Genomic DNA, 26,898 nt, shown 5'->3' with positions numbered 1-26,898 from the left:
GTAGCCTCTGTTTATAATGTCCAGGATCCATTTGTAATTTTTTGAAAATAATGCCAGCTTTCCTCCTAAGGGGGCTGCCATTTGAGAACTGGTTGGCATGCAAAGGGGAAAGTCATTGGGTTTGCTTTCTGAAAGATTGCGAGTTGTCCTCACCACCTCTTTGTGTAGGAGCTTGCCATTGTCTGCCTCTATACGATCCTTGTGATTGTCCTCCGCCCCTCGGGCGCCTGTATCTGCCTCTTTGGGGTCTGTCTGTGGCAGAAAAGGACCAGTTTTTGGAAGGCCAATTTCTACTAAAACGTGGGGGTTGAACCTGCAGAAATTCTTTCACAGTTTGCACTGATTTAGCCTTTTCCTCCATTTTCCGTAATACTTCCTCAGCATTAGCACCAAATAGTACATCCTTTTGAAGAGGGGCGTCTAGTAATTTAGCTTTGACATGATCAGGCAAGGCTTGTTCCTTGAGGCAGGCATGCCTACGTATGACTGAACTTGTAACAGCAGCTCTATATGAGGCCTCTAGAGCATTAAAACCACATTGTAAGGTATGCTTACCCACTTGTTCTGCACTATGCATCAAATCCTGCAACTCCTTCAAGTCTGGTTGTTCAGGTTGAGACATTTTACTTTTCAATTGTGATAACAAAAACTGTTGATATTTTAGCATATGAAACTGACAGTTTAAGGCCCTCATGGATAAGGTAGCCGAGGTATATACCTTTTTTCACCACCTTTCTAAGGATCTGGAATCTCTCTTGGAAGGCAATGGATTTTTGGCAATGGAGGCCTTAACTCCCTTGGGCCCCTGTGAGATGGTTTCTAGGTCAGCAGCATGGCTTTTGTATAGAAATTGGTGTGAGTCAGGAACCCTGTAGTACCTGTCAGGCTTAACTGGAGCTGGAGGTAGAGAGTCCAGGTTAAGGCAGGCCTCCGAGTAAACATCATCTAGGATGTCCAAGACAGGAGGTATAGCCAGAGGCCTGTGCTGGGGTAACAAAAGAAATTCCCTGAGCCTTTTCTTGGAATCTGAATAATCCTGGCCTTCTCAGTGGAAGTGTTCCCTTAAGGTATGCAAAGTTTCCCCAAATGAGTAATCCTCAGGGGGGATACAGAAGGAATAGACTCCTCCACATCAGAGTCTTCAAAAGGGGAGTAAGACTGTTCCTGATCATCAGAGTGTTCTGAAATAATGGAGCCCTGTTCAGAGGAGGGGGAATCTTCCTCCACTCTGGGCCTTTTGTCCGGAGGGGGCTGAGAACCTCTGATTAGAGTAATTAAATCCTCAGCCATTTTAAGCATCTGTTTCTTAGGCATGGGGCCTGGAGATGGGCCCTGTGTAGCTGGTCTCTTAGAGTGCATGGTTGCTTTAGACTTGGCGAAAGCCTTGATGGAGAAAGAAGAGGAAGGTCTGAAGACACCTTGAGTGGAGGTGGACCTGTCCACATTCTGTGTTTCAACGCCAAGAGTGGCTTCGGTATCTGTAGTCGGGGTGTGGGCCGAAGAGCCTGCGACCTCAGGCATAGGAGACACCGCCAAAGATGTGTCGTCGGTAATCAGGGGCTGCGTAGGCACCTCGCTGAGAACCGGACCACGTGTAGTCGGCTTTGGCGTGGTGTCGGTAGAGGCCGCGGACATAGTGTGTCGGTCCTTGTCTTTGCGTTTTTTAGACAAAACCGAAGTCGGAGTATCCGATGACATAGTATAGTTAAATGCTTTCCCAAAATAATGCTGGGCGAACTCCGCCCGACGCTTAATAGTGCGTTTGTTGAATGTAGCACAAAAGCGACAGACCGAGACGTCGTGGTCTGGGCCTAAACAAGGAATACAGAGGGAATGGAAATCATTATGCGGTATTTGCTTCCCACAAGAAATACAATTATTAACTTTGTCTGACATCGGTCTGAGACAAGAAAAGTTTCCCCAACGGGGTACTTAGCTTTTAAGAAGACTTTGGTTTCCAAATTTTCGTAATCTCAGGAGCTGGCCGACCGGCACTTGCGAACTGCTTCTGCTTTGGGCACCGCGTGGCAAGAAAGACTGAAGAAAATGGCGTCAGCTGGTTCCTTTATACCCCTGTCGCACTGACGTCAGGGAAGAAGCGACGACAACCGACGCCAGACCTAGACTTTGGAATTCGGCCGACCGAGGACCCGCCTGACGGCAGGAGAACCCATCTGTTATGACTGCAGCTGTATGCACGATGAACATCATCTATTTTATAGTGGCTGATAAAGGTGTGAGATGAAGCCCAAGGGGCTGCGGAACAAATGTCATCCAGTGGAACCCTAGCTTGAAAGGCCTCAGATGTATGGCCCTAGTAGAATGAGCATGGACTCCTTGAGGTGCAGGCCTTCCCGAGTTCTGATATGCTAAAAGAATACAACTCGAGATCCATCGAGAGAGAGAAACTTTAGAAACTGACTTTCCGAAATTACTTTTGGCAAAGGAGATAACTGATCGGATTGCCTATGATCAGCAGTTCTATGGATATAAAAACGTAGTTGTCTGTGTACGTCTAAGGAATGTAGCTTGTACTCTCCTTTGTTATGAAAGTTGGGGAAAAACACTGGAAGATTGATAGATTGATTGATGTTCGCTTCTGAAGATACCTTAGGTAGAAAGGACGGATTGATCCTGAGGTAAACCCTATCCAGGTGAAAGACCAGATATGGTGGTTTGACACAAAGAGCTTGCAATTCCAACACTTTTGGCTGAAGTTATGGCCACCAAAAAGGCTGTCTTCCAAGAGAGAAATTTGAGATCAACCGTGGCCGCCGGTTCGAATGGGGGACCAGTCAAGGCCTGCAAGACTAAGGATAAATCCCATGGAGGTACCACCTCTTTAACTGGAGGCCTAAGGAGGAAGGTGCCCTTGAGGAAGGTCTTACACAGTTTGGAAGTGATAAGAGGGCCAGACTCTTGCCCCACGTGATAGTATGAGATTGCTGCCAGTTGTGCCTTGACTGTGGAAGAACTACCCCCCTGGTGAAAGAGAGAGGTTAGAAAATCTAGAACCAACAATATCGGGGCTGTAAAAGGGTCTAAACGACGGTGTTCTGCCCAAATGGTGAAGCATTTCCACTTACTCCGATAAACCTTCCTGGTGGAAGGCTTGTGAGCTGCTACAAGAATGGCTTTGACCGGTGATGAGATCCCGGGAGTCCTTATGAGGAGTGGAACTGGAGCAACCAAGCCGTCAGCTTGAGGTTGACCAGGTTCGGAGTCGGAAGACCGAGAGGGTGAGAAATGAGATCCGGAATGGGATCCAGAATCCATGGTGGATACACTAGGTGAGACCATAGGTAAGGGAACTACGTCTGACGAGGTCAGAATGGGGCAATGAGGATCATCTTGCTCCCCAGCTGCCTGGCTTTTTGTAATAATTTCAACATCAGGGGAAGAGGAGGGTAAGCATAACGCAGACCGGGAGGCCAAGCATGAACTAGAGAGTCTCTCGGGGACACCCCCGGAGGGGGGATCAGAGCGAAATAATCGTTGCATTTGGTGTTTGAAGGAGAGGCAAAAAGATCGCAACAAGGTTGCCCCCATCGGGCAAATACTTGCTCTGCAACTTGATGGTTGAGAGACCATTCGTAAGGAGTCAGGATAGTACGACTGAGCCTGTCCGCTAGAATGTTGGACCGTCCCGGAATGTGCGTTGCTATGAGAAAGCGGTTGGTAGAAATCGCCCATTCCCACACTCTCATGGCCTCGCGGCAAAGGGGGTAAGACCTGGTTCCCCCCTGTTTGTTGATGTACCAGACGACAGACATGTTGTCTGTCTGTACTGCAATCGTCCCTACCGGAAGAGAGTTGTGTAGTGCCTGCAACGTCAAAAGCACCGCCCTCATCTCTAGGACGTTGATATGCAAAGAGGTTTCTACGTCGTTCCATGTGCCTTGGACTGTCCTGCCTGAAAAATGCCCCCCCACCCCAGGCGAGAAGCGTCCGTGGTCACTGTGTCGACTGGCGGAGGTAGAGAGAAGGGACGTCCCGTGTGGAGGTTGGGAGACTGGAGCCACCACAGGAGCGATCTTCTGCAAACCTTGCTTAAGGAAATGGGGTGAGACAGGGACCATTGTACCTGGAGGGTCCACTGCAGAACCCTCATGTTCAACAGGGCCAATGGCAGCAGAGGGATTGCAGCCGCCATAGATCCTAGGGCCCTCAGGATCAATTCTGCCGAAGGAGTTTGCAGTTGAAGGATGGCCTGCACGTGCAACATCAGGTTCCGAAGCCGATCTGGAGTCAAGAACGCAAGCATCTGTCTGGAATCCAGTCTCGCCCCTATAAAATCCAACACCTGTGTAGGGATGAGTGAGGATTTGGTCATGTTGATGGTTAATCCTAATAGTGGAGCCAGACTGAGGAAATAATCCCTGCATGAACAAAGTAGATGCCTTGTTGGGGCTGTGAGGAGCCAGGAGCCAGTCGTCCCGGTATGGAAAGACCTGAATTCCCTGGAGTCTCAGGTGGGCCGCTATTATCGCTAGGACCTTGGTGAACACCCTGGGGGCTGAGGTGAGACCGAAGGGGAGGACCCTGAATTGAAAGTGACTGGCTCCCAGCCGGAAGTGGAGAAACCTCCTGGAACGCCTGTCCACTAGAATGTGATAGTACTCATCCTTGAGGTCTATGGAGCAAATCCAGTCATCCTCCCGCAATAAGGGGAGGACGGATTGCAACGTGACCATTCAGAACTTTTCTTTGGGTACCGCCAGGTTTAGGAGAGAGAGGTCAAGGATGGACCTCAAGTCCCCCGTCTTTTTTGGCACCAGAAAGAACCTGGAGTAAAACCCTGATCCGACTTGATCTGGGGGGACGGGCTGGATGGCTCTTTTTTGCAGAAGCTGCTGAATTTCTGCAGCAGCCGCCTCCCTCTGACTGGGTGGAATGCCGGGAAGGCTTCTGATTCTGGGGTTTACTATAAAGGGAATTTGGTAACCTTTGGATATAATACGAAGCACCCAGCGATCCGTTGTTATGGACTCCCATTTTGCTAGGTGCCTCGAAAAACGTCCCCCGACTGCCTCCAGAGTGGAGCAGTCGGGTAACCCCTCAGGGGTTCTGTGTGGGCCTCTCAGAGAACGGTTCTCTGGACCCAAAATTCCTGGGACCCCCCTCTGCCTCTGGGGCAGCGTCCTCCCTGTCCTCCTCTGCCACGAGAGGACTGGTTGTCCTGAGCAGACTGGGATTGATGCGATTTTTGGAACCACATCTTCTTCTGACCCTTTTGGTTCTTGGAAAAGGACCTCTGGGGCGCAGAGAAGCGGACTCCGACGGCAGACAAGGTCTTCCCGTCTTTCTCGCTCTGGACAAGAGTGTTGCGAACGGTTTTGCCGAACAGTGCATAACCATCAAAAGGGGCATTCGCGAATGATGCCTTAAAGGGTTCCGAAAAGTCACAGTGACGGAGCCAGGCCTGTCTCCTCATGACAAGCCCGACTCTGCCTGCTCTAGCGGCTCCCTCCGTAGCATGAGACAACAGCCGCATAGAGATGTTAGAGATAGAGCGGAGGGTGGCCATTCGGGAGGAGTACAGATCCTTGTCTCCCTCCGACATGGACCCTGGGGGGGGAAAGCGTATTCCTTAATTAGATCCCGCTGCATCCGAATAACGTGTGCCATGTAGTTCAAGGCCCTCATAGAGAAGGTCGCTGAACTGAAGGCCCGCTTCCCAAGACGGTCCATCGCGCGAGACTCCTTGCTCGGAGGATGAACCGTGGGGCTCTCCTGAGCCAACTCTTTCTTGGTGGCTGCAGCCACCAACATGGCATCCACAGGGGGACCTCTCCTCCAGTGTGATCTCTCTGCAGGGGGGCTCAAAATTTTGTCCAGACGCTTGGGGATCAGCTCTACGGTGTCCGGTTCCTTCCAAGCCCTAGAGGATATAAGATCCACCAGGGGGTCGGGTGGAGGGGACACCCAAGAGGTAGATGGTCCTGCCTCAAACGCCTCAAGGAATACGGACTCATCAGAGGAAGCCTTGGGGGCAGACCACCCACCTCTGATTTTGAGCATTTCCATGATGTCTCCAAAGGAGACATCCTCGGGGGGTGATCTAGGGGAGCCTTGCCCTTCATCCAAGTCCGTATCTTCGGTGAGACTCTCAGGGGAGTCTATGTGCCTCCTTTTGCACTTTGCCTTGTGAGGAATCTCCTCGGGGGGGTTGTCCGAGGAGTCCTCACGGGCTGTATCCTGTTCCACTAGAACTCCTAGAGGCGCTGAGGCAGGCTGCCCCGAGGGCCGGATGAGGGGAGCCAGGACCAGATGAGAAGGAGTGCGGGAGGGAGCCGAAGCCAGGACCGGAGGCCTGGAAGCACTCGACAGTGCCCTCTCCACCACAGCGAAAGCCGAGGGGGAGCAGCTCTCTGACGGATTCGAGATCTGACTCCTACTCGGATCCGAAGCGGGGATCGGACCCGGCGCTGAGAACGTCGGATCCGAAGGGCCAGTGTGCTCTGACCGGGACGGAGCCGAAAGCACACCAAATCCCTCGGATCCGAAGTTTGGCCCACGGCTCCAAGAGGTCGGATCCGACAAACTCGAGGGAGCCATCGGAGCCGACGTGCCCAGCACGGTCGGCTCCGACCTACCCCCGGATCCAACGTGGCTCGGCTCCGAGCGCTCCAGACCCGGAATGCGAGTCGGAGAAGGAGCTATAGCAGCGAAAAAAGGGGTCGAGCTCCCCCCCGGAGGGGGGGGAGGCAATAGCACTCCCATCTGCATCTGGGCCTGGATGAATCTCCTCATCATCCGGTTCATGTCCGCATCAGACATGCTAAAAGTGGACCTCGAAGAGGCCACCGAGGCAGACCTTGAGTGTCGCCTCGATGACCTCGATGGGGACCGGATCACCTCCTTCTCGGGTCCCGGGGAGAAACAAGGGGATCGGATCCGAGGAGGAGGAGATCGAGAAGACTTGGACGGAGAAGCCCTCTTGGCGGGCGGGGCCGATGAGGAGTCATCGGCCCGCCGCTTAAGGTGCTTCTCCCGCCGCTTCTCTTTCCTGGCCTCCCTATCCTCCGGAGCCGAAGCGGGAGGTTGAGTCCCAGTCAGAGGAAGGGAGGCAGGAGTGACCGCTACCAGGGGGGGGGTAAGCAGGCACCAAAGTACCGGAGGCCGAAGCAGAGTCTGGGGGTAGAAGGCCCGCCAGGACTAGCTTCGACCTACGATCCTTGAGTGCCCTGGGGTTGAACGCTGCACAAATCACGCACCCCAAAGAGAGGTGTTCAACCCCAAGGCACCTAAGGCACCGAGTGTGGCCATCAGCCGGTGAAAGCTTGTGACCACACTCGGTGCATTTCGAAAAAATGGCTTTAGGGGCCTCCGACATTACTACAGTAAAGCACACTCACTAGGCCCCTAACACTCAAGTCACACACACACGCTACGACCAGCGGGGGAGGGAGAAATATTATAAATTAAATTTAAGCTGAAAAGCTAAAATAATAATAAGATTAGTGTTAAGGGTAAACCTACCACGCACACACAATCACTCACTCAGAAAGAAGAAGAAAAACCTTTTTTTTCTCACAAAAACGCTAAGAGCTCTGGAACCTAGCCGTTGCTTGAAGAGCGGCAAACTAGATCTGAGGTCAGTTAGGGTAGGCAGGGGATTATGGGTAAGGGGAGGAGCTAGGAGCTCGGATCTATGCTATGATAGAAGTTGCCGGCTCGGATCCGAAATCGGATCCGTATCCCAAAGGTTGCTGACAAATGAAGTTCCTACTTCAGATCTGATGGTTAGTCCTTTAGGATTTGGTCATTTGAAACAATCATCTGAAGCTTAAACATATTTATATTTCTAGCAAAGTTATACACCACAAAATGCATATTTCACAGCTCAGATGTTAAGAGACATTGAGAATACTAGCTCAAGAGGAGATGCACATTTTCAATCACAATCTCAGGTCACAAAGGAAGCTGTCGCTCATAGCAGAGGTCTTGCCCCTTTAAGTTGAGGGCCTGGTGCTGAAGGAACCAGCCACAGAGACATAAGAGTAAGTGGTTGATACTGACTCAATCACCTCAGGAGGAGGGTACTGCTGCAGGAGCATCACCTGGTGGAAGGACTGGAATTGCAGCTCCTGCACTTGGGACCCATCAGCTGTGGGCCCCCTAAAAAGTGTTCAGCCTTTTAAATAAGAGTTACAAAGGTGAAGAAACAAAGACATGTACTGGGTCCAATAATGCTAGCACTGCATTCCTTTCATTCCTAAGTGGAACAGACAGAAGGTATTAAGGAGAACCCCAAAATATCCTAAAACCTTCCAGATGACACCTGCAATTCTTAGTGCTTATGTCGTCCTTGCAGTGCCCTTAAACACCAGGGATACAATGAATGAATGAGCCCAATGATTCTAGAAGGAGTGGTGGCTTAGGGATGATCCCCACCCACCACCACAAAAAAAAAAAAAAAGGAAAAAACTTAATAAAATATATTCATCGTGTTTAGTACAGCTGAAAATGATTTGTATCTATGGGCTAGATTAGTTAGGGTCATATTTAATAGCATGTCTGAGAGAGTAAAAAGCACAGGGATATGTAACATATTTAGGTAAAGACAGAAAATGAAATGGTATGTATAAGTTTAGGGTACAAAAACCCTAAGCAATCTAACTTTAAATCACTCAATAGTAAAACATTTGGTTTGACATTTATATTTGTGAGCAGACTAGCAAAGTAGTCTAAGACAGCTGGTAGCGGAATGGATGTAACTAAAAAAAGAAATTTGTTTTTCCATCTAATGTAATCTGTATCACCAGCCAAATGGTGTCAGTGTCCACAGCAGTATTGCAACTCTCAATTATGGATGCTTTTGTGTGCTTTTTGACAAGTATTACCTAAACCACCAATTATATTACTAAGACAACAGTCTTGAAAAAACAAGTAGATATGGTAAGATTACACTTGATAAGGTATTAACAAGGTTTAAACCATCGGTAATCCCTCATTACATACATATACTGTATCTGCAATGCAATTGTGCTAAAGTAAAATGTACCTGCTTGAAATTACCTCCTGAGATAGTATTTATTAATGTGTACAGATAGAAACAGCCAGCTCCACTGGCACAGAGGGATAATGCCCTGTGTAAGACCCAGAAGACCTACAGTAGATTAGTAGAAGTTGAAGTTGGTGTGGGGGAATAACAAATAACAAGGCTTAACCTAACCATCACTCTTCACTGGAAGGGTGAAGAGAATGTGTCCATGCACGCACTCACTGGATGAAGACCAAGATTTGCAAGAAGTGGGGTATGAATATGCAAGGAGAAGGGCAGTCACCGATTACTTCATGCACAGGTGGAAACATACACTACACCAGCCCACTGCACTTCCCAATAACTTGGACATAACTGGCACATGCAGGAGGATGGTGTGGCTTAATCCTAAAATCCAGTCCTCTACTAAGCAGATGATGGGATTCTCACATAGGGAATAAAGAGGTCATAGAGCCCTCAAGCTACAGAGCCAAAGGATCACTCATCTATCAGAAGGGACAGGCTTGATTGTCAGTGACAAGTTTGGGAGAAAAAATATGTACTGGCAGGATATAGACATTTTGAGACATTGTTTATTTTCTTACACCTGCTTAATCCTAATCATGGTCACAACTTATCACATCTATCAACAGAAATAAGGCAGTAAAAAAATAACCAATCCTGGAAGGAAAGTCAGACCATCACATATGGATACACATAAAACATGCTTACTGTTAAGTCTGGGGATCTTTCAATTCACCTACCTGTATGTCTTTAGCATGTTGGAAGAAACCAAAGCAGCTGCTGAAAACCTATGCAAACACAGAGAAAGCATCCAGATTTTACCCCAGCAGGGAACTAAATTGAAAAAAAAAACATACGCTGACCTGTAGCAGCATTAATCACTGCTCTACTGTGCTGAGCAAGTATGTAGAAGTATTCCACAAAATGTGAAATGTTAAGTATGTATTCATTAATATTAGTTGGAGAGGTGAGAGGTTCAGGGCAGCTATACACTTCTTCACCCTTTTGGCTGTCAAGTACTTTGCCTCCAGAACTTTCTTCCTCAACTGACAATGGAGACCAATAAGAGCTCCCTGAAGTATAGAAGTTGTGTACTTACCATAAAGCTGGATCCTTGTCATCCCTAGTCCGTCTGTTTTGACTGTTGGGAAAATGAGCTGCTATGTGAATTTGATGGGGGGGATGAGCCACTAGGAGGATCAGATACTCTGATTCAGCAAGCTAATCACCTACCCTCAGCCTGCCTCAGACACAGTTTGTTGCTGACTTCCAAGTAAATTAAAGGTATGAAAACATTAAAATGAAACAATGAGATATAGGCATGGATAGGTTCTAGATCTGCAAAGAATGTCCAACTTGCAATGTATGGAAAGGGTATGCAACTTAGACAAAGTTAATGTCATACATATATTATCTATTGATGAATTTATGAAGAAGGGGGTAGATGCTGCCACTGACCTGGTTGAATGAGCATTAGACTTCATTGGCACATACTTGTTCTTTGAATTGTAAACAAAGGTTATATACATTTTTGATAACTATTTGGAGGGAGTTGTTTTGGATACATTACATCCTAGTCTGGGGGGACATGAAGAAAATAAACAGCTAATAATCTTTTCCAATAGGTTTGCACAGTACAGGTAAAGTTGTAATTGCCACTGAATGTCCAATGTGTGAAGAAGGAATTCACCTCTGTTAGACTTGTTTGGAAAGAAGATTGGAAGATGAAGAGGTTAGTGAAGAATAAAGAAACATTGGGGAAGAATGATTGATTGCCTCTGATATAAACTCTCCCTTCGTGGGACTCGAGATAAGGAGATAATGACAATTCTGCATGCAGCTCTGAAATATTTCTGCCTGAGGTGATTGCTTTTATTAACAAAAGTTTTCAAAGACAGGAATTTCAATTCAGTGGAGAAAGCTGGATCAAAAGGGGAATGAGTTAACGTTTCCAATAAGACGTTCAGGTCTCATGGAAGTGTGCGATCTTTGATGGGAAGACATAACAGGAGAGTCCCCTTTACGAAAGCTTTACACAGTTGTTGTGCAACAAGGGAAGAAGATAGAAAGACTACATGAAAGTTGAAAAGGGTGGTCAGTTGTACCTTGACTGTGCAACAGCTTAAGCTATTTTCAAACAAGAAGGAAAGAAAAGTACAGTTTTGTACCTACCATAAATGTAGATGTTCGAGGATTCCATTGCTGCAGTCCTGACTATTGGGGTATAGTCCGCGTCCAGTCGGCCCGAATACCAGAGTATAAGGCTGACGTCGGTCATGGCGCCTTAGACTGACGTCAGTACGTCAGGGTACTAATGCGCATGACCGACGTCATATCCTCAGTCTTTTCTTGCCCCAGATGTCAGAAGACCCTAAAAAGACAAGTCCCAAAAAACCTGCACCAAAAACATGTACAATATATACAACAATATATACAAAAATATAAGCATGTAAACTCACCTACACAACCACCCCTAAATACAGAGGGGAAGGAGGGAGGGTAAATTGGACTGCAGCAATGGAATCCTCGAACATCTACATTTATGGTAGGTACAAAACTGTACTATGTTCTTCGCCTTCCATTGCTGCAGTCCTGACTATTGGGTAGAATCCCAAAGCAGAGGTAAGGGAGGCTGGCAAATTATAAAGAAGTAGGAGCTGACAACATGCCTTGCAAAACAGCTGTGGCAAAACCAGCCCTAGACTTAGAGTAGATAGGAAGGTGATAATGCTTAGAGAAAGTATGCACTGAACTCCAAGTAGCTGCTTCCAAAATATCCTTAGTTGCCACCCCCCTTAGAAATGCTGTTGAAGTGGCAGTAGCCCTAGTGGAATGAGGCCTAATCCCAGCTGGAATCTCCTTGCCATGATGGGAATAACAAAATGCAATGCAAAAGCCAATCCACCTAGAAATAGTTTGTTTTGACACAGGCTTGCCCTGTGAACTCAAAGCAAAAGAAACAAACAACTGCTGAGACTGCCTAAAATCATTAGTCCTGCTTAAATAATATCGCAATTGCCTGTGTACATCTAAAGTGTGCAAAATCTTTTCCCCTTTATTTTGGGGGTCTGCATAAAAAGTAGGCAAATGAATAGTTTGGTTTAAAGCCACACTAGAAACCACCTTAGGCATAAAGGAAGGATTAGTACGTAATGATACCCTATCCTTATGGAAAATCAAAAGGGCTCTACTGCCATAAGGGCCTGCAACTCAGACACCCTTCTTGCAGAAGTAATAGCCAACAGAAAAGCAGTCTTCCATGACAAGTATTTCAATTCAGCAGTAGCCGCAGGCTCAAAAGGTTGTAGAGTAAGTTTTTCCAACACAAAATTGAGATCCCAAGCAGGAGTAGGAGCTCTACGTGGGGGTCTTATATTCTTTGCCCTCTAAGAAACTGCTTGAACAAAGGATGCGAAAACAATGGTGGGTCACAATCATAGTGAGCTGAAATTGCTGCAGCATGAATCTTAATGGAAGAGAAGGACAAACCTTTGTCCAATAACTCAGTAAGATATTGAAGAGCCACACTCAAATTAGGCTCAGAAATCTCCAAATTCTTTGCTGTACTCCAAAATAAAAATCTCTTCCATTTTTCTGCATACACCTTCCTTGTACTAGGTCTTCTAGCTTCCATAATCACATTTAAAACTTGTTGAGGAAGTTGAGACCTGCTGTGTTTCAACAGAGAATATGCCAGGCTGTTAGATGAAGAGAGTGAAGCTTGACATTGAGCAGATGACCGTCCTTCTGAGATAACAGATGAGGAATCAGAGGTAAAGGCCATGGAGGCTTCTTTACCAGACTGCGTAGTAGTGGGTACCAGTGTTGCCGAGGCCAATCTGGAGCTATCAAAATCATCCTTGGCCTGTCTTGTCTGACCTTTAATAGTACCTTTGGAAGAAGAGGTAGAGGTGGAAAGGCATACACATGAAGGTTTTTCCAACTGAAAGACAGAGCATCCACTTTCCAAGCTGTGTGATGAAACCCCTTTGTGCAATACTTTGGCAGCTGGTGGTTTAGTGGAGAAGCGAACAGATCTATGTCTGGAGTTCCCCATGACACTGTCAATTTCTGAAATACATGAAGATCCAGTTTCCACTCGTGGGGATCCATGATTTGTCTGCTTAACACATCTGCTAAGGAGTTCTGTGCTCCTGGCAGAAACCTTGCCTGAAGAGTTAATTGCAAGCTTAACGCAGTCTCCCATAAAATCATTGCTTGCCTGCATAGAGGATAAGAATGTGTTCCCCCTTGCTTGTTGATGTACCACATGACAGTTGTGTTGTCTGTTAGAATCAACACCTGCCCTGGAAGAAGTAACTCCTTGAAAGCCATTAATGCAAACTGGACTGCTAACATCTCCTTCAAGTTGATATGCAGATGCTGTAGTCTGGCAGGCCACTTGGCTTGTATCCACTTTCCATTTAGATGAGCTCCCCAAGCAATGTCCGAGGCATCTGTCGTTAAAATCTGACTCGCCTCTGGCCGGGTCACAGAGAGTCCCTTGTTTAGGTGACATTCCTGAGCCCACCACAAGAATTCTTTTTGAAGGCAAGGTATTATTTGAATGACAGTGTCCAAATCCTGGCAGTGCTGTGTCCATACATTTTTGAGATACCATTGCAGCTTCCTCATATGCAGTTTGGCATTGGGAAGCACCAGAATACAAGATGCCATGAACCCTAATGCTTGAAGGACTGTCCTTGCAGTCAGCACGGACTGATGAGATAGTTGATGGAAGTAAAGTGACAGACTCTTTTGTTTGTCCGGGGTTAAAAAGGCCATCTGGGCTGCTGTATTCAGTCTCACACCCAGAAAGCACATGTCTTGAGAGGGTACTAGACTGGACTTTATTTCGTTCACAGAATACCCTAGGCATCTTAGCACTGCTATAACATAATCCAGATGCTGTAGAAGGTCTTCCTTTTCTTGAGCCAGAATCAGGCAGTCGTCCAAATAAGGATAGATTTGAATTCCTTGAAGCCTGAAATAAGCTATCACTGGAGCCAGAACCTTTGTGAATACTCTGGGCGCAGTAGATAAGCCAAAGGGCAATGCAGAGAACTGATAATGAGAATTTCCAGTTCGAAACCGCAGATACTTCCTGCAACTTAGCCTTATAGGCACATGAAGGTAAGCTTCCTTGAGATCTAAAGTTACCATCCAGTGATCTTTGCCCAGCAGAGGTAAAAGTTGTTGTAACGTCAACATCTTGAACTTGGGAATGTCCAGATAAGTGTTGAGGAGGGATAAATCCAAAATTGGTCTCCACGTGTTCCCCTTCTTTGGTACTAGGAACAGGCGAGAATAAAATCCTAGGCCCCTTTCTGATACAGGGACTGGCTGAATGGCCCCCATCTGGAGTAACTGAGAAACTTGCTTGTGAGCCTCTTTTCTTTGTGGAGGAGGAACATCTGGTATGCCTTTGAAAGGGGGCATTGTGTGGAAATAAAATCTGTAACCGTGATGAATGATATCCAACACCCATCTGTCTTGAGTAATTAAATCCCAATTTTCTTTGAAAAGAGACAGTCTTCCTCCCAAAGGAGCTGCCAGACGAGAATCCACTGGCAGCTGAAAAGGCAGGTCATTGGGTCTGTTTACGAAAGGACTGACCCCTGCCCTCACCAGAAGTCTGAGCAGGTGAACTCCCTGATCTAGGCCTAAAAGAACCTTGAGCCCTGCCCCTACCACGTCTAGACCTACCCCTAGACTGGGAATCATAAGCAGGATATGTCCACCCCTTAGCAGGCCAATTTCTACTAAACTTGGAGGCTGCACCTGCAAAAATCTTTAACAGTTTGCATAGACTTAGCTTTGTCCTCCATTTTCTTTAAAACTGCTTCCACAGGCGATCCAAACAACACATCAGACTGTAAAGGAGCATCCAAAATCCTTGTCTTAACATGCTCAGCCAAATTCTGATCCTTCAACCAGGCATGCCTGCGAAGAACAGAACTAGTAGCAGCCACCCTCGAGGAGGCCTGTACAGCATCAAAACCACACTGCAAAGAATGCTTACCCACTTGTTCAGACACATGAACCAAATCCAGCAACTCTTTACACTCAATACCTTCCGCCAAAGCATCCACCTTAGATTTCAATTGTGAAACTGACAATTCAACGCCCTCATGGCTAGAGAGGAAGAAGTATACACTTTCTTTCCCCACCTATCCAAAGCCCTTGCCTCTTTATCAGAGGGTACAGGATTTTTAACCACAGAAGCTTTAACACCTTTAGGCCCCTGAGAAACAGTTTCTGGGTCCGCCCTAGGACTCTTAAACAAATACTTATGAGCTTCGGGCACCCTATAATACCTATCAGGCTTAACAGGAGCAGGAGGCAAGGAGTCAGGGTTCAGGGAAGCCTCTGCAAAAACATCCTCCACCACATTCAACACAGGAGGAATAGCTAAGGGCCTATGCTGGGGTAAAAACAAAAATTCCCTAAGCCTTTTCCTGGAATCAGAGTAATCCTGGCCTTCCCATTTAAAGTGCTCCCTCATGGAATGCAGAGTCTCTGAAAATGAGAAATCCTCAGGAGGAGAAGCTGTAGGAGTGGAATCATCCACATCAGAATCAGAATAAGTAGGATACTCTTGTAAGTCTTCCGCAGAAGACTCTGAAGCCTGTGAACACTGTTCAAAACTATCAAACTCCTGTTCCACCCTAGGCCTCTTAACAGGCGGGGGCATAGAACCTCTAATCATAGTAATCAAATCTTCTGCCATTTTAAGCATATGTTTCTTAGGTACAGAGCCCGAAATGCTAGGAGAAGCCCCCACAGAAGCTGAACTTGGCCTACCTCTAAAAGAAGCTTTGGCAACCGAAGGAGAGGCCCTAACTACCTTGGGAAGAGAGGGAAGAACAGTTACCTGAGAAGCCCCCTCAGTCTGGCCTACCTCCTGAGAAGGCACATCCTGTAACAGTAAAGTTTCTGCCTGAGACTCCATGGAAACTCCTGGCAAAACCTCTGGCTCCACTGAGCCTTCTAAAGAACCGACGTCCGGGACTGCCGGTTCATCAACCCTAGGCTTCACTGTTTTGTCCCAAACACTAACCTGGCACAATCTAGCCTCCTCTTAATAGTGCGTTTGTTAAATCTAGCACAAGAACGGCAACCAACAACGTCGTGCTCAGGCCCTAAACAAGGTATACACAATGTATGATATTATGCGGTATCTGCTTCCCACAAGAAATACAGTTATTCACTTTTTCTGACATCCGGTTAAATACTGAGGCAAGAAAAAACCAAAATGTTCCCCAACGGGGTACTTAGCCAACTCTGTTTCGGTCTGAAACTCCGGTTTCGGAAATATCTCAGAACGCCAACCTGCACTCGCAAAACTGCTTCTGCATCGGACCATGCGGCAAAAAAGACTGAGGATATGACGTCGGTCATGCGCATTAGTACCCTGACGTACTGACGTCAGTCTAAGGCGCCATGACCGACGTCAGCCTTATACTCTGGTATTCGGGCCGACTGGACGCGGACTATACCCCAATAGTCAGGACTGCAGCAATGGAAGACGAAGAACATCTGAAGAACTAAGGGAATATTGGCAGAGAAAGGTTTCATTCTTTGGTTAAGAGAACCAAATGAAGAAACGTTGTCACTTGATCTTTTAAATCCGACTATTAGATTCTTTCGGAGTAGCTAGACTACTATCTTCACAAAGGGAAGGATCAGAAGCCATTACTGGAATTAGAGAAACCATGTATTCAATGTGAAGAAGAGAATGGCAAGGTGAGGTTCGATGGTCAGATGAGACAGAAGATGTGGCTGCAGATCCAAAAGCCATGGCTGCTTCCTAAAGTAAGGCCATAGCGAATAGAAAGTACAGCTGTGTAAAATCTTACCATAACACTAGATGTCCTTCTTTTCACTGTTGCAGTATTCTTTACATAAAGGATACCCTCTGCCAAGGGCAGCTCAATATCCAGCCAGTATACCAAAGTCTTAGAAATATACAAATGTCGTACTTCACACATATGCTCAAGGCATAGGGCATAAAGGAATGTACGGACGTACATACCTAGAGAAATAAATGAAAAGCCCCAGTAGGAACAACTATTCCTAAGAAATAGGAGGAACATGTGCATCCAGAAGGAGTACAAAATCATATTCCAGAAGGACAAAGAGGAAAAGAATTTCAAGTCAGGAAGACAGAAGGAATGGGCAGAGAAAAAAGGGGAAGGAGGGAGCGAGCAAATACAACAGTTAAGAGAAGGACATCTACTGCCATGGTAAGATTTTATACAACTGTACTATGTCCTTCCATATCACTGGAGAGTACAAAAGCTCAAGAGGAAACTTGGGAAGAAGAAGGCCCAGAGAAACCCTCTATAAAACCATGCAGGATAGCTCTGGAAAAGCCATCTCTTGCTCTAGAAACTTATAATGCTTAGTGAACATATGGACAGAAGTCCATGTAGCAGTCTCAAGGATGGAACTGGTATCCAATCCTTTGAAAAACAACAGAAAAAGTAACAGCTGTAGTACAAAGAGCCTTTACAAAGGTAGAAATACTTTTACTGTGAAAGGAATAACAAAAAGAAATGGTCTTTGAGATCCAGGAGGATATGGTTTACTTAGAAACAGACAAATCTATGGATCTGGGATGAAAAGGAACAAAAAGTTGCTCAGATTTGCAAATGGCCATAGCCTTATCCAAATAATATCTGAGCTGTCCATGTAAATCCAAAGTGTGAAGAATCTTCTTGCCAGCAGACTGCAGAGAAAAAAAAAGGAGGGCAAATTAACAGATTGATTAAGAGACAACTCATTAACCACTTTGGTCATAAAAGAAGGATTAGTATGAAGAGACTCCCTGTCACTATGAAAAACTAAGAAAGGAGGAACAGGCATAACAGCCTAGAGTTCAGAGAATCTTTTAGCTGAAGTAAGGGCCATAAGAACAGTATTCAAATGCTGTAGGGGAAACTGAAGCTGCAGGTGAAAAAGGAGTCTGAGCCAATTTTTCAAGCACAAAGTTGAGATCCCAGAAAGATGGAACAGGCTTCCTGGGAGAACTGATATGAAGGATGCCTTTAAAGAACTGCTTGACCACAAACTTTGAGGCACGAAGAGGAATCAAAGGCAAACAAGCAAAAGTAGCTGAAAGGTGAGCTTTAACTGAAGAATACGCTAACCCAGCATGAAGCAATTCACACGGACAAGAGAGAACTGGATGAATCCTCACAGAAAATGGGTCTTGGTTAAAAGCACACCTCCAAACAGAAAGTCTCTTCCATTTGGACAAATATGACTTCCTGGTACTGGGTTTCCTGGCCTCCTGCAAAACCCTAAGCACGTCTTCATAGAAAGTTGATTAAAACCCCATCACCCACAGCGTCAGCTGAGGAGTGGACAAATAAGGATGGATCAGAGACCACCTGACTTGGGTGAGGTCTACCCTGTGAGGTAACTTGTGGTGATTGCTCCTGACTAGGTGAAGAAGGGGAAATCAATGCAGTCCAGGCCAAAAGGGAGTCACCAGCAAGATTTTTGGGGAGTCTTGCTTGATCTTGAGCAGGACCCTCAGAATCAGAGGAAGGGGAGGGAAAGTGTAGATAAACATTCCCTTCGAAGGAAAAGATACAGCATCCACCTTCAATGCTAGAGGACTTGGGACTCTGGCACAGAAAAGAGGAAGTTGTCTGTCCAAAGGGGAGGCAAAAAGATCTACCTGTGGAGTACCCCACCAATGGGCAATATCCAGAAACACATCTCTGTGAAGCATCTATTTGTGAGCCTGTGTATGGGACCTGCTCAAACAGTCAGCCATCACATTTTGCTCTGATGGCATTTAAACAACCTCAAAAGTTACTTGATAGTGGGCAGTTAGGTCCCAGACCTGATGAGTAAGTCTGCAAAGAAGGTAAACCATGTCTCCCCTTGCTTGCTGATGTACCACATCACTGTGGTATTGTCTATGAAGATTTTGAGGGGTCCTGGAAGAAACAGGGAATGGTAAGTCTGAAGAGCTAAAAGGACAGTTCTAATCTCCTGTATGCTAATGTGATCTGACCTCTGATAAGGAGGCCAGAGTAGTTTTCTCATATTGAGTCTGACTGGAGGTAGCATAGGAATGGTGGAGGCCATGAACCCTAGAACCATGGGAAAATGCCTGTTTGTGAGTACAGTCAAAGGAAAAAGAGACTAAAAAGGTGATTAGAGAGAGAGAGAGAGCCTTGGGTGGAGGCAGGGATGCCAGCATGGGAATGATCTGGATCCTGCAACTGAGAAAATCATGATTCTGAGAAGGAACCAGGACTGATTTCTAAAAGTTTAGTGTAAACCCAAGGCTTTGTAAGAGACAAACCGTAAACTGAAGCTGCTGAAGCAAGCTCTTGGGGGATGAAGCCTGAATGAACAGGTTGTCCAGATAAGGAAAGATTTGAACTCCTCTCATCCTGCAAAAGGCAATGACAGGAGCAAGGCATTTGGTGAATACACTTGGGGCAGTAGAAAATCTTCCTGAAATGGGGATGAATTGGGATGAGAAGATAAGCATCCTTTAAGTCCAGGGATACTAAGAAAGCCTGGGGAAGAAGGAACAGGGTTTGAAGGGACAACATCTGAAAGGATGTGACCTTCAGAAAGGTGGTGAGCTGAGAAAGATCCAGAATGCGTCTTCAGGTGCCTTCCTTTCTAGGATCCAGAAACACCCTGGAATAAAACCTTTTCCATTCCTAGGTAGGGACACAACTTGAATGGTGCCCTAAGCCAAAAGGCCCTGAAGCAGTTCTGGAAAGAACGGAAGATGTTCTTGAGGAGGTTGAGGGATACCCAGAAAAGAAGCAAGGGAAACCCACACCATGAAGTATCACTGGGGGATGATGGACACAACCCAAGAGTCCTGAGTGACCCTTAACAAATTGGGAAAGAGCAAGAAAAGACGAAGGGATAACGGAACCTGACCCAAGGAAGGGGGAAGTAGACTGTCAGACAGATCCTAATTTGCCTTGAAAAGGAGACTTCTGAAAAATAGGAGTCCGAGAAGACTTAGCAGGAGGTACATGCCTGGAACTTTTCTTACCTTTAGGAAACAAGCGAGGTTGTCTCTGTAAAAAAGCAGATCTGGGTAGAGAATTCCTCTGGGACTTAGGGATAGGAGACACAAAAATGTTTCACTTCCTGCAAGGCTTTGCCTTTATCCTGTAAGGACTTAAAAACATCAGCAACACCAGAACCAAAAAGGTTCTTATTTATCAAGAGGGGCATCCAACAATTTAGCCTTAATATCATCAGGTGGGGGGCTGGAGACAAAGCCAAGAATAACATTTCAAAAGACAACAACCAAAGGCAGCAGCCTCAGAGGAGACATTAGCTGCATCAAAACTACATTTAAAAGAGTGGCAAGCTATTTGAGAGGTAGATCCCAGTAGAGAAAGAGCAGACACCTTCCCTTCTGAATCAGTGAGGTCAGAGATTGCCTGAGAAGCTTGAGAAAGAAGGGCTAAAACATACCTGGTCATGTGAGTCTGGTAATTAATAGCCCCAAAAGCAAGGATGGCAGCAGTTTATACCACTCTGTCTAAACATTCCGTAACTCCACTGTCCTTGTCTGAAGGAAGTAGTTTAGTAAATGGCAAAAGTTTAGAAGTTTTGTCAGAAGAGACAGACCCTACAGAAGAATCAGCATAAGGACATTTGTACAAGAACTTGCAATCATCAGGCACCTTACAAAATCTATCAGATGTCTTAGGGGCTTGAGGTTGACAATCAGGGCCACAGAGGCTGCTGAAAAGGTAACCAGGAGGGTAGCCAAGACTGCAGGAACAGCAGAGGGTTTGGGAGGACTCCATCTGGAGGAGTTCATAACACCTCTTTTGAATATCAGAAACTTAAGTACAGTCCCATTTGAAATATTCCATCATGTGAGAAATTATGTCCCCAAAGGACAGTTCTTCCAAGGGACAGTCTAGACTAATAGTATCTTCCTCCACAGATCCATAATTCAAAGGAGAACTGATATGACAGGAATATGCCCAAGATTCTTTCCCCAGAATCCAAATCCTCTTCAGAGGATTCCTGCTCTCTGGTCCTCTTAAGGAAAGTAGACTGACCATGGAGGAGTAGGCACAGAAACTTCTTGAAGAGGCTTTAAGGCCATTAAGACATTAAACAACCCCTAGGTAAAATCCTGCCATTCGTTCTGGGGATCTTTAGAAGGCAGAAGAAACCTTCTTGCATGCCCGTTTTTTTTCTTTTGGGGACGTCTACCTTAAAACCCTAGGAGGTTCAAGCCCTTGCTTACACTCAACCAACATAGTAGGAATCTCCTCCAAAACTAGGACTTGTGGTATCCCCCCAAGTCCCTCTGAATTAATCAGCTAAGGTTCTCCCTCAACATCTGGAGGGGACGTTTGCAGAGCCTCCGAGGAAGTGTGAAGAGATGGATCCAGGCAGGCCTCTAAACAGGGTCGCAGCAGAGAAAACCAAGTGAACAAACGGGTGATTCTCTAGGCTTTCACCAGCCTCAAGAGAGATGTCCAGGGGAGGGCAGGACAGCAGCCAAATCAGACCCAAGTTTTTTGGCCTTTTTCTTGGCAAGAGGCTGACCTTTGGGATGGGAAGAGTCCAGCATAGCACCTTGCACCAACAATTTAAGACACTGTTTCTCCAGGTAAATCGACAAAGAGGAGAGACAACTAAGTAGGGTCTTAGCGACAAACACTTGGCAGACAGAACACTGCACATGGTCATGAGAAGCACCCAAACAGAAGAGACACTGCTCATGGAGATCTTTATGAGGAATCTGCCTCCCACCGTGACATTTTCCCTTTCTGGATGACATGTAAACTCACAAAAATGAAAGAAAAAATAAATAAGAAACCACCCCAACAGGGCACTTTTCTGAAGCATGGTTTAGTATCCATCACAGAAGAAGCGTTCAAAACAACGATCAATGATGGCATTCAGACTGGTGGCAAAGAAGTTCTGAGGTATGTATGTCCGTATGTCATCTTTATGCCCTACACCTTGAGTTGTGAGCAAACATGTGACGTACGATGTCTACACATTCCTAAGGCTTTGGTATACTGGCCGGACAAAGGGAATCCCTTATGTAAAAAATACTGCAACAGTGATATGGAAGGACATCCACATTTATCTAACCAGAAGGGTGCAATGAGGATAATGGTGACATTGCTCAGACAGACATTCTGCAGGAAACTTTGCAATCAGAGGAAGACGAGGAAAAGTACAGAGAAGTCTAAGAGGACACTGATAGACTACAGCTTCCTTCAGTGAATGACCCTGTGGTAAGATGAAAGAAAAGTAGCTGCTGCATTTGGTATTGGATGAGGAAGAAGGTAGAAGAGGTCACAACAAGGCTGCACCCATCAGCTGAAAATCTGATGCACTAGGACTGAGGGACCAACTGTATGGCATTAAGATCTGCTGAGCCTGTCTGCAAAGTAGTTGATCCATTCTGAAATATGCACTGCTAACTCAAATTCCTGTGAATAGAACACCAATTATCACACTTTAAAGCAGCAAAAAGATGAAAGAAGCGTGCAGAACAGACCACCAGCAAAATCCAAGTTTATTTAAGCGCTTTTCAAGTTTCAGACTTCATTCGGAAGTCTGAAACTTGACGAAAAGCGCTTAAATAAAATTTGATTTTGCTGGTGGTCTGTTCTGCACACTTCTTTCATCTGTTTGCTGATTTTGAGTAATTATCACACTTTCATTAACATTTCTGCATACAGGATAAGATATGCTTCTTTCCCGCTTGATGACATACCAGACTACTGACATCTTGTCTAAATTACTGAGATCATGTCCAGAGGAAGACCATCCTGAACAGCCTGCAATGCTTGAGTACTGCCTTAATCTCTAGGATGCTGATATGAAGACTAGCCTCTAAGTTAACATTCCCTGGGGCATTTTCCACTCGTAATGCTCCATCCCCACCCCAAGGAGGAGGCATCAATGGTAACCATGGCTCTGGAAAGGGAAGAGTATAGAATTATCCTTGACTCCATTTTACGTGCTGCCTGCTCCATGACCATCAGTGTGGAAACACTGACCAGGACAAATGATAAGGGGAAACAAGCCCAGCCTAATCCATGTTAGAAATAGAGGGGGATGGGAAGACACTCATTTCATTTTGTGCCTTCACAAAGGCCCCCATCATCCTGCCCAATTTAGCTCTGAGGCACAATGGAAGGAACTACTGGAAAATGTAGACAGATGGTGAGAGGGAAGGAACCCAGAGAGCACTTTTTCCCATGAATAGTTACTGGGTGCTCTCTTTGGTGACATATTGGAGATTATTATAGTCTCTGGCTGGAGAGGAGATGCACCAAACAAGCTGCATGCATTGAAGGCAGGTGTGGAAGGTCAGTATAAAGATTTTTTGCTGCAAGAGAAGAACTCTGTTGCTCAACATTTCTTTTTTAATCTTTCACTCTGCTCTTCTCCTGTTTGTTTTTACTTTCTTGACAAAGGCTGAAGACCTTACAAATTTCACAAACAACCAAGTGGTGATCTGGCCCCAGGCATACCATGCAACTGTTGTGGGTATCTTGGGATGGGATCCTTCAGTCACATCTTCTACTCTACCTGAAGTCCTTGTCCGTTGACAGTATAGAAAAACAGTGAAAGGTACCAACAGCATTAATGCTATATAACCCACAAAACCTCTATGCAGCACTTAAAAAACAATGTAATCTCCAACCAATATATTACAAAATATGACTGAAGATAAGCAGATGTGATAGAAGATAAGCAGATGTCTGAAGTCAATAGCTTTTACTGCAGAGGAAAAATGACAGAAACAACAAGGTCGCCATAACTTTCACCAAGCAGGAAAGAGCTGAGAAAAGAAAGGAAAGCTGCTTAACTGATAAGGAAATAAGGAACTAATCATCTATCTAGAGCTCTGGAATAGAAATCTTCACTTGCTGTGTAGCAAACAAAATCTGAGACAGGACAATGGGCAAGTTCATTACTGCAGTGAGGGAGGAACTCAAGATAGACCTCTTGGAGAAGTGGCTGAACTGCTGGACTGGATCCACCAAGTAGCTTTTCTCCACCAACTGGTTCCATCTAGCAGCTCATTTCACCAACATTCAAAGTGGATAGAAGGGATAACATAGGATCCTTTTTTTTTTCTAATGTGATCTATGAATCATTTGAGTCACTTCTATGTGTGTGTGTGCACGTACACACACACACACACACACACACACACACACACACACACACACATATGTATATATGTATACACACACACACACACACACACACACATTCTCACTGTCAAGAGCTCTTGGTATATTTGTGTAATTACTCTATTTCTATATCATAATTCTTAAGCACCTTCATAAACTTGAATTGAGTAATGTGCAGGGGAACAGTAGCACAAAGATAAGAAACCAAGCACTTATGGCCACAATGCAAGAAGCTTGAGATATTAAACATTGTTTATTTTTCACTTACTGACAGTTAACAATATTTTCAAGAATGCTACCAAACTGGTGTGGAGTGGACATTAATGTTTGAAAGCATCTTAAAGCATTAACTATTTGAAGAAAATAGCATTTGCATTTTGCATTCAACATACAAGATTCATGAGATAATGACTGTTTAAAAATATTACTGTTGTAAATAAACATATAATTAATATTGCTGCAACACATCCAAAATAACAAGCCTAAAATGGACTTGCAACTAGACATGCAACATTACTAGTAATATCATGCATGCAGCTGGTAAGTGCAATAAGATATGCAACACTATTTATGAAGCATCTGTCATGCAAGTACAATAAGATGTAATACTATTTTAAAATTCCATACATATTTTATGGAAAAAAATCCTTTCATCAGTAAGAATTACAAAAGTAGGAAACATAAGTTATAGCTTTTTAACATCGCCACTGTGAAGGTGAGAGTAGGTTGTTTAACTTCACATTTTTTAAATTTTTGAGTAACCCCTGCAGTTAAGGCATCAATACTTGCCAGCGTTTCGCAGATGAAGTCTGTTCAGATTCTCTTAGGCAATAATACTACAGCTAAGTAGAAATCAAGGTTGTAATCAGGCAGTGCTACAGGAAGAACGCAAAGTGCCATGCAGTTTTTATCCTTTGAAATGTGCACTGCTACAAAAGACAAGGTGTTGACCAGCAGCCAATGCTATACCAAAAGTGCTTTCCTTCAAAGGGAGTAAAGACCTGTCTCATCTTGTACGTTGAGTCACACAGTGCACTGACTGACAATCAGACCAGAAACAATTCAAGAAAAAGAAGATGGGATTCCAAGTTAGGAGAGCACAGGGGACAGCTCTTCATTTGAGTTAGATGCAATGTAGCTCCTTCTCCCAAAGCACCTATCTGTGAACTCTCTTCATATGCCTCCACGAAAAATAAATTACCCACGGTTATACCCTGACTTAGGCTTAAAGGAATAAGGAAACACTCAGCTATGTCCACAAGACCAGAGATGATCTACAGGGTTCCAAAAACAAAGAAGTTCAAGCAAATCATGATGACTTCGTGGCCACTAACATAGTACAGTTCAACAAAGGACCCATTGGTCCTCTTCTCCAATGTCCCACAACAAGACTCCATTGCACTAACCATACCTTTGCCATCCTAGCCCTAAATTGTGAGACTCTGCCCCTACTAATCATAAAGACCAACAAAAGTTAAACTACTGCACAAACCCACACTCTAGTGTAAGGAAATAGAAGAATGACACCACAGTTCACTTCAGTAGGCTCAAAGGCAGTGTAAAATCAATGCAGAATCCAAGGTAGTAGTAAAAACTTTATTGTGAAAAACAATAACATCTTAGCACTTCTGTCCCACAGTCAAGGGACTTTATCAGAGTAATGATTCGAACAAAGTTGCCATATTTAAATATAAAAGCCCGGGAAAAATACAAGGTAACCAACTGTCAAGTCAGCTTAAAGGCACAGTACCAAGAAAAACAAGTTACTTGTTCAAACTTTAAAAATCACTGAAACTTAAGCTTTGGAATAAAATTCTGCCCACATAACTAGCTGCATGATTTTAACATAGTTGTCTTAAAAAAACTCAAAAAACAATTGTGGTAATTTTCCTGGGACATGTTCCCCATCACAAAGAAAAAAGAAGAAAAGGGTTGGAGGATGGGGCTCATAACACACAGACCAAAACAGAAAGATGTCACTAACGGAAGGCTTTTGAGTTTAAGGAAGAAAGCAAGTGAAAGACCTTCATTTAAACTGTAGGGTCCGGTGGCATTTGTTCTAATATGCCAGTCGGACTTCTTACATTCTAACTTAATTTTCCATGGGCATTCCCCCACCCATATGGTCTACATGAAGAATATCTACCACAAAAAATGAAACCATGGTCATTGTACATTTGAATATGCTTCCACAAACTCTTCCTGCTATCTTGTTTTTAATGTCCCTCAAATGTTCGTAAATTCTGTCTTTTAAAGCTAATTCAGTTTTGCCAATGTAGAAACAGGGACACTGCGAACAAAGTATTACGTAAACCACTTTTTCAGTTTTACAGTTAAATTTTTTAGGAAATAAAATTGTCCCAAATATGTGCAACTTTACCTTCTCCCCTTCCTTAACATAGGATCATTAAGAACAACCACCACATTTGGACATTAGGCGGCTATGCTTGCTACTATTAGTTTGCAAGACTTCTCTTTCTAGGTAATTTTTTATGTTCCAGTCCCTTCTAAAGGTAATTAATGATTTAGCCCCTAACTTCTCCATGTTCAAGCCACCAATCTGCAGGATTTTCCAGTAGTTCCCCAAAATATGACGAACATCCCTGGGTTCATTGTTTGTATGTAAGGATGCACCCGTGGTTAAATCATGATGACTTTGTGGCCCCTAGCATAGTACAGTTCAACGAAGGACCCACTGGTCCT

At 45.0% G+C, this 26,898-nt stretch overlaps 1 protein-coding gene across 3 annotated transcripts in view; it reads right to left on the bottom strand.

Moving 5' to 3' along the window:
* The window catches only part of INTS3 (integrator complex subunit 3), a 2,345,436-nt gene that overhangs the window by 1,509,526 nt on the left and 809,012 nt on the right, over positions 1-26,898 (bottom strand). For 2 of the 3 annotated variants that reach the window (XM_044079970.1, XM_044079972.1), the window contains one exon: positions 9,751-9,798. The exons of the other annotated variant lie outside the window; for it this stretch is intronic. In XM_044079970.1, coding sequence (XP_043935905.1) covers positions 9,751-9,798 — 48 coding nt within the window. The remainder of the gene's footprint in view (positions 1-9,750; positions 9,799-26,898) is intronic. 3 annotated transcript variants of the gene reach the window in all.

This window comes from Protopterus annectens, chromosome 8.part0 (genome assembly GCF_019279795.1).
Source record: "Protopterus annectens isolate FY-2018-M chromosome 8.part0, PAN1.0, whole genome shotgun sequence".
Lineage (NCBI taxonomy): Eukaryota > Metazoa > Chordata > Ceratodontiformes > Protopteridae > Protopterus > Protopterus annectens.
Note: the sequence above shows the minus strand (reverse complement) of the source record. Positions and strands in the feature narration are given on the sequence as shown.